General features: G+C 37.7%; 1 protein-coding gene across 1 annotated transcript; it reads left to right on the top strand.

Moving 5' to 3' along the window:
• Nucleotides 1-4,303: 4,303 nt before the first annotated feature.
• On the top strand, nucleotides 4,304-7,909 carry LOC131997969 (uncharacterized). Its single transcript, XM_059369910.1, has 4 exons — nucleotides 4,304-4,598; nucleotides 4,839-6,036; nucleotides 6,139-6,379; nucleotides 7,898-7,909. Exons 1-4 carry the CDS (start codon nucleotides 4,304-4,306, stop codon nucleotides 7,907-7,909), a joined length of 1,746 nt encoding a protein of 581 aa, XP_059225893.1.
• Nucleotides 7,910-8,354: the final 445 nt, after the last annotated feature.

The following is an 8,354-nucleotide window of genomic DNA, read 5'->3' as shown; positions in this document are numbered from 1 at the left end:
TCATTACAATAAAGCTCGCGTACATATGTATCACCCAATTATAACATACTAGCCGAACCGGGCCCGCTCCGCTGCCTCTTCTTTAACTCTCTTATATTTTTTAGGTTGGGGACACTTCGCCCTGAATTCGGATATCGAATTCATGCCATTGTAGCCTATGACGCTGAGCTCGTTCAAATCCTGGCGAGAACATCGGAAAAAGCGGTGTTAATCCCCTCCTAATGTTGGCGGCATTTGCGAGGAACAATGCCATGCATGGTCATTTAAAAAATTTCCCCCAAAGAGTTGTCGCACTGCGGGACGCCGTTCGGACTCGGCTGTAAAACAAGGTCCCTTACCTTTGAATTTAAACTTGAATCGGAAAGTACTCATTGATGTGTGATAATTTGCCCCTTCTCGGCTCCTGGTGGTAATATTCTTCCTTAGGGTAATGTTCTCATTAGGGGAGGGATGGCACCTCAGACATTTCGACTCAAATATGGATATCAAATTCGTACTTTATTCGTAGATTACAAATATGGGCAGAAAGTAGGAATAGGCTTTTTAATTTATTGATAACGAAAGGGGGCGGATCCTCCACCGTAACCCCAAAAACACCACCCAAAATCAAAAGTGGACCGATAAGGACAATATGGGTATCAAATTAAAAGTTTACGGGAGTAGATTACGAATCTGGCATACAAATTCATGTCGAAGTATAGGGGTCACCCCACCCCCACAAAAACGCCCAAAATGGGCACATTATCCAATCACGGATATATGGGTCTCGGTTTGTTTGTTCCGTATAGACTGCAAAACGGCTGAACCGATTTTCTCGAAATTATGTGTAGAGGGACGGACCCTCCCCCTTATGCCAAAAACACAACCCAAAATCAAAAGTGGACCGTTCGGGACAACATAGGTATCTAATGAAAGGTATTGGAGAGTAGAATGTGAATATGGTATTAAAATTTAAGTCTAAGTACCCATCGGGCCCCCACCCCAAAACTCCCCACACAGACATATTCGACGTTCATTTAAATATGGGTCTCAAATGAAAAATATTCGGGAGTAGATTTCGAATCTTGCATACAAAATTAGATCGAAGTATAGGAGGTCATGCCACCCCTTAAAAAACGCCACTAGACCCATTATGACTATATGATACTTGGCTGAACCGATTTTCTTAAAATTTTTATAGATTGTGTACGTTTGTCTGGAAGGAAACATAGGCTATGTAATTTTTAGATATCGGGTGGAGGAGGACCCTTACCTTGAAAAAGGCCACCCATATCCGAAAGTGGTCCTATGGTCACAATAAGGGTATCAAACGAATGGTATTGGAGAACAGAAAACGAATATGGTATTAAAATTGGGGTCTAGTACCCAGCGGGTCCCCCCCCCACCACCTGAAAACTGCTCTAAACAGATATATTTGGAGTACATGTGAATATGGTCGCCCACCCCCAAATAACCCAAATGGGCATATTAGCCGACCATGGCTATATGGGACTCAAATGAAAGGTATTAAGGAGTAGATTACGAATATGATATTAAAATTTTTGTTCAAGTGTAGGTGACGCTTTTCCTCCCAAAAATACCTCAAATGGGATAGTTGCTCTTATGACAATATGGGACTCAAATAAAAGGCATTTCGGAGTAGAAAACGATTTTGATATCCAATTTTAGAGCCAAGTATTTTGGGATACGCCCCCAAGCACCCCCTAAACTGAATTTTCATTTCCGTTGGGAATTAGGAACGAATTTGATATCTATTTTCAGTGCAAAGTGCCGTTGGCCGCCCCAGCCCCAAAACACCCTCCAAACGGTTCATATATACCGGCCATGGCTTTATGGGGCTCAAATTAAAGGGAATTGGAAGTGCAGCACGCATTTGATATCCATATTTGAGTCTAATGAGAACATTACCCTAAGGAAGAACATTACCACCAGGAACCGAGAAGGGGCAAATTCTCACACATCAATGACTGCTGTCCGATTCAAGTTTGAACTCAATGATAAGAGACATTTTTTTATAGCCGAGTCCGAATGGCCTCCCGCAGTGCGACACCTCTTTGGGAAAAATTTTTTAAATGACCATGCATGGCATTGTACCTTGCAAATGTCGCCAATATTAAGAGGAGATAAACACCGCTTTGTCCGAAGTTCTCGCCAGGATTCGAACGCGTTCAGCGTCATAGGCTACAATGGCACAACTTCGATATCCGCATTCAGAGCGAAGTGTCCCCACTCTAAAAAGATATTAGGGAGTTAAAGAAGACGCAGCGGAGCGGGACCGGATCGGCTAGTTAGTAAATAAAATGAATAGTACATCAAAACAAAATCTTTAAATAATGAAAATACAAAATTCCCTATTTGCAAAGCATCGTAGTATTTGTACATCTGGTTTTAAAAATTAAATAAAAAATTAAATAAATGTATAGTAAAGCGGGTTGATTTTTTTGTTATAGCGCATAGCAAAAATGTTAACTGATGAAAAAAAAACGTAAATTACATATAATACTAAGAAAATTCTCCGAAGAAACCATGCCACAAAAAACTGGAAATAATAGTTTTTTTCCAAGTCGAGAGCCGCGGATTAGGGTTGTTTTGAGTTCAATGGCTTCTTTGGAGAATTTCCTTAGAATTGTATGTAGTGTACGTTTTTGCTGTACGATTTTTAATATTATTTTTTTCATTCATACAAATCAACCCGCCCCAATGTATATGTCATCGTTCGTATTCAAACCAAAATAAACCCAAATGCCTCAACCATTCTGAATTAGTCTACCTATGTAGACTTTGGCAACCCTATGCCTGAGTAGAAGCGTGCGTTTGACAGCTGATCATTCCTTTTGAATTTTTTATTAACGCAATTTATCAATCAAAGTATTTCTTCGCGCTTTTCATCAAACGAGCTACGGACTATTGGAATTTCATCGAATATTTTGGATAATTGTTATAAATTACATAGAATTGTTTTCTCTAGGCTGTTGTGAATTTGCATAGCCCTTGTTGTTGCAGTGTTGGCTGTATTGCTGTATTCTAACTGGATATTTTCATATTACTCTTTGTGTGCTGCTGCTGTTGTTGCTGTTGCTTTTGACTTTTTTGTTTATCTTAGCTATGCCGGCTAATAAAGCTACTAAGTGTGGGTGCTGTGAGGAGCCTATCAATAAGTCTGGTAGTGTCATGTGCAGACTTTGCTCCCGTTGGTTTCATGCTAATTGTGTCAAGCTGTCAGAGAAGGATTTACAGGCGTTAAAGTCCGTGAAAGCAAGTGCTTTTATATGTAACTCTTGCGAACAAAATATTTGCTCCAGTAGTTTCCTCACAGACATGTGCAGTTTGGAAAAGAAACTAGATAATTTCATCGCAAAGAACAACAGCGACCAAACAGCCATCAAAGACGCATTAGATGGTATTAAATCAGAAATGACTTCATGTTTGGGTGGCATCAGAGCAGACATTGCTGAATGTAACAAGAAAATTGTATCTGTGGAAACTTCAACATCGCTTAAAATTTCAAAGCTGGAAATAGAAAATAATATGCTGCATAGACGACTTAATCGTGGCGATATTGTCATTGGTGGTATGCCCGTGGGCATTAACGATCTGGTGGCCACTGTTATTTCACTGGGTGCTTTTTATAAGATCGACATCTCCAGGCGCGATATAAACCATGTTTGTTACATAAGTAACCGCAAGTTAATACTGCTGAAATTGAATAGTGTTATGATCCGGGATTCTATTATGAGCGAGTATTGGAAGACTCGTTCTTTGAGAGTGTGCGATTTTTTTGTTGGTGATGGAAGTGATGTAGAACGCCGTGTGTACCTTAACGATCACTTTTCACCTGCGGCCAGCAATTTTAACATGATCTGCAAACAATTACTTCGGAAGCGACTTGTGGTAAAGTACAGAATTTTATATGGTGACAGGCTGAAGGTTAAGCTGCTGTTGCCTGACGGAAGCGAGGTTATCCGTGGTGTGGACGAGTGTGTAGCGCTTCTTGAATCGTCTACTGAGGAGGCATCGTAGTGTTTTACTAGTATGTTTACCATTTCTCATGAATTCAATTCTATTACTTTTTTCTTGTACAATTCCCTTTTTCGCATACTTTTGACATATTTTGATTGATTATGTATATATTAACTTTAATATGTTTCCTGTTTTTGATCTCATTTTTTATATTGATCAGCTGTTTTAGAAATGATTATGAATTTAAATTGTTACATGGATTTAAATACTATCTTTATTATGATTACTTTATTACTATTAGACGGTTTTCGGCTCCCCATGTTAAATTTCTTGCACATTTTCGATGTCTTCTAATTTGAACTTAGGTCCTGTTGTTAGCAACAACACTTACATTAAATCTATACTGCGTGGTTGTAACGATAAATTAAAAGTGGCCCATTTGAATTGCCAAAGTATGAGACCTAATGTTTGCTCTTCCAAATTTGATGAGCTTAAATCTATTTTGTGTGATTCTATGCTTGATCTTGTTGGACTGTCCGAAACTTGGCTGAAGTCAGCCGTTTCTCTACGTTCTGTTAGCGTTCCAGGCTACATATTTCATAGAAATGATCGCAAAAGTTCCAGAGGTGGTGGTGTTGGTATTTACATCTCTTCATCACTTCGTCATAAACTTGTTTTTAGTAGTTCGATTTTGGGGAAGTGTGAATCTCTGTTTCTTGAGTTATACTCTGGTTCGTTGAAAATATTATTTGGCGTTGTATACTTACCTCCTCCCGGCGATATTTCCACGTTTGAAGAAATTCACCGTGACCTTTTTCTTAAATTTTCGAATATTATCGTTGTCGGAGATTTTAATTGCAACTTATTTAATATTTCAGCTTCTTCTTTAGTCCATTCAACGTGTCGTAGATTGTGCTTGACTGTTTTGCACAATGCTAAGCCAACTCATTACGATGTAGTGCACGGTACAACGAGTCTGATTGATTTTATGCTTTTGAGTTCTAATTTAAGTAAGTTCACATCTGGCCAGGTTCAGTGCCCTGCAATCTCTCGTCATGTGCTGTTATTTGGGGTTTTTGACTTTCACTTGAGTAGAACGGAGTCTTTTGTAGAATACCATGATTACAAGAACATCGATATGTCTGGCATGCTTAGTTATTTGATAGATTTTGATTTCTCGGATATTTTTAGTGCACTGGATGTCGATACTAAGTGTTTTCTTATCTCTTCTCTTTTTGAGGATCTCTATTCATTTGTTCCTGTTGTCAGGAAAAATGTGATATCTGTTGGTAATGAGTGGATGAACTCCAGGAATATTGTTTTCACCAAATCATTAAGAGACTTGGCTTACGCAGATTATCAAGTGAATAGATCTCCTGAAAAATGGAGAACTTTTTGCAAATATCGAAATAAGACAAAATCTCTTATACGTAAGGAGAGACGAAGATACTATTTAGAACGGTTCAAGGGACTGCGTGCAGATGGTTTGTGGAAAGTTCTTCGCGCATCTGGCTGCATAGGTGATGATGCAGTTGTGTTTAATAATGATGTTAATGACGTTAATACCTTTTTTGTTGATGGCGTGTCTTCTGATGCGAGCTCTATTATTGATCTAGAAGCATTTTCCTTCAATGAAAGTGGGTTTTCTTTCGATTGTGTCAACATCAATGACATTGCCAATGCCATTTCAAAAATAAAGTCAAAATCAGTTGGTGTTGATGGGCTATCTGTTCTATTTTTGAATGTTGTTTTTCCTTATGTGTCTGAGGTCATTTTGGATTTAGTTAATTCCATTTTAACATCTTCTGTTTTTCCAACTGCTTGGAAAACGGCTCGAGTAGTTCCTATTCCTAAAACTGTTCCTGTCAATGGCCCGGATGATCTAAGACCCATTTCAATTTTACCCATTTTGTCAAAGGTTTGTGAGCACATTATGAAGGATCAGATTCTTGCACAATTTTCTAATCGCATTTTCTACAATCAGCATGGATTTCGTAAAGGTCATAGCACTACGACTTTACTTCTCCAGCTAACAGATTCTATTAGAGCGAATAGCAATTTGGGCAGAGATAGTGTGTTGGTTTCCCTTGACTTGACTAAGGCGTTTAATTCCATTTGTTTTAAAATTTTATTAGAGAAGCTTTGTGTTAAATTTAATTTTTCTAGACCTGCTTGCAGGCTTGTCCTTTCCTACTTATATGGAAGGTCTCAATTTGTGGACATGAGCGGCAATGTATCTTCTACACTTCCTCTTACCTCTGGTGTTCCCCAAGGCTCAGTCTTGGGCCCTTTGCTTTTTCTTTTTTATGTAAATGATCTACCGGACTGCTTAGATGTTTCCATTTGTTCTATTTTCTTGTATGCGGATGATGTTATGCTTCTTTTCAGTGGTCATCGTGATTTTCTTAATGATTTCCAGGTTGGAATAAACCGCTGTTTGAGTCAAGTTATTCAATGGACAAGTACGAATGCTTTAAGGGTCAACCCCCTTAAGTCTAAAGCTTTGATTTTTGGAAACCGGGCTTTTGATTTACCCCTGTTTTTGGGGGATAATAGAGTTAATTTTGTCAATGAGCTGAAGTGCCTTGGAGTGTTGCTAGATAGGAACCTGAATTTTGGAGCTCATGTCGACTTTATTCATAGTAAGGTATATTATAGCTTGCGTAGAATATATTCTACCAATATTTATTTGCCCCTTTGGGTTAAAAGACGACTGGCTCATGCTTTACTTGTACCTTCTATTAGATATGGTCTGGAGGTTGTATCGGGTACTATGATGGGCAATATCCAGAAGTTGAAGCGTATTATGAATGCTATAGTTCGGTTTGTTTTCAATGTTCGTAGGCGTGCACACATGGGAGAATTCGTTAAACATTTTCTGGGTGTTTCTTTTGAAAGTTACATCGATCGTAGTAACGTACTCTTGTTTTACAAGATTATTAGAAGTGGTGTGCCTTTTTCTTTGCGTGATTCATTTACCTTCTCTCATTCGGTTCGAAATACCCAGATTATGATACCTAGGATATCGTGCTCTTTGTATGAGAAGTCTTTTGTTGTGCGGATTGCCCGATTTTGGAACTTTTTACCAGTGGATTTGAGGGTTTTCTCCCACTCAAATAATGCTTTTCGTTTAAAAATTGTCAACTACTTGCAACTCTGAAGTATCAGATATTTCTGCACACTTTAATTGCGCTTACTTTTTAAATGTACGACTATGCTACTGCTTCTAGATATGTTAACTGTTAATTTTTATATATAATGCTAAATACTTCCTACTTTTGACGTTGTTGCTTTCAATATAGGACTTTTTTGGTATATTTTTTTTGTATTCTACTAATAATTTTTGGCTGGGGAGCCCATAGGAATACGATTTGTAATCTGATAAAAGATATAGATTAAGAATAGTTTTATACGCTTATTGCTACTTAGGGGTATAAGTTATGTTTGTAATACAAGTATTTTGGCCTAATTGGCTTAGTATTGCAATGAATGAATAAATAAATAAAAAAAAAATATGGCAATGGAAACCCTCAAAAATCAGTCTCTTAACAACATTGCTTATACCAATATAGCATAATGAATTTCTTCAATATTTTTGTTATTGCTGCCACCATGGTCTTGGCTATCAGCATCGTTCAAGCTGCTCCACAACCTGAACCTATGCCAGAACCAGAACCTTTTATGGGATCTGTTAGTAAAGCCGGTCTTAAGATATTGGGACCTGCCATATCAAAGTATATTTTTGATGTTAGTGTAGCCAACATCGTTTAAATGGGACCTTAAAGTTTCTACAGAGGAAATTTGCAGTCCATCTTTTGTAAAGAATCGATAGATTCCGACAAGAGCTCAAGCACACAGAAGAAAAAACTTTATTATCATATTTAACAAACATAAGGCTTTTATTTATAACCTCTCTTTTTTTATTTATTACTTTCAGAAAACTAATTAAGCTGTGAGGATGAGAATAGGAATCTCCTGATATTTAATAAAACTACGCAAAGAAACATATAAACCAGACTTACTTAAAATGCTTTTTTTTTTAATCCTTCATAATTTGGAGCAGGGCCATTTTACTAGAGTTATTTTAAGTATTTCAGATCGACAATAGTGAAAAGGGAAAATAGTAGCTTTTGCCCTATATAACTGCAAGGGGGTTATTGCCAATATTTATCCATTTAAACCATATATGATGCATTGGCTGTATACTGCAGTTATCAGAACTATAATCCTACATGGTGTTGTGGGCTGGGCCAAGGGGTATAATCGGAGATTAGTTTATATGGAATACTAGCTGACCCGGGCTCGCTCCGCTGCGCCTTCTTTTACTTTATATGGAACAAACGTTTTCTTGGAATATTTATTTTCTACAATTAAAGAGCTTTTAGTGAAATACC

This window comes from Stomoxys calcitrans, chromosome 5, assembly GCF_963082655.1.
Source record: "Stomoxys calcitrans chromosome 5, idStoCalc2.1, whole genome shotgun sequence".
Classification (NCBI taxonomy): domain Eukaryota; kingdom Metazoa; phylum Arthropoda; class Insecta; order Diptera; family Muscidae; genus Stomoxys; species Stomoxys calcitrans.
The sequence above is the reverse complement of the archived record's forward strand: the minus strand, read 5'-3'. Positions and strand labels throughout refer to the sequence as shown.

Bases quoted from the DNA above. Each gene is read 5' to 3' on its own strand.
- LOC131997969 (XM_059369910.1), top strand. From the start codon at position 4,304: ATGTCTTCTAATTTGAACTTAGGTCCTGTTGTTAGCAACAACACTTAC. The intron at 4,599-4,838 runs GTATTTACATCT...TTAATATTTCAG, and splicing joins TTCCAGAGGTGGTGGTGTTG to CTTCTTCTTTAGTCCATTCA. The intron at 6,037-6,138 runs GTTGGTTTCCCT...ACCTGCTTGCAG, and splicing joins AATTTGGGCAGAGATAGTGT to GCTTGTCCTTTCCTACTTAT.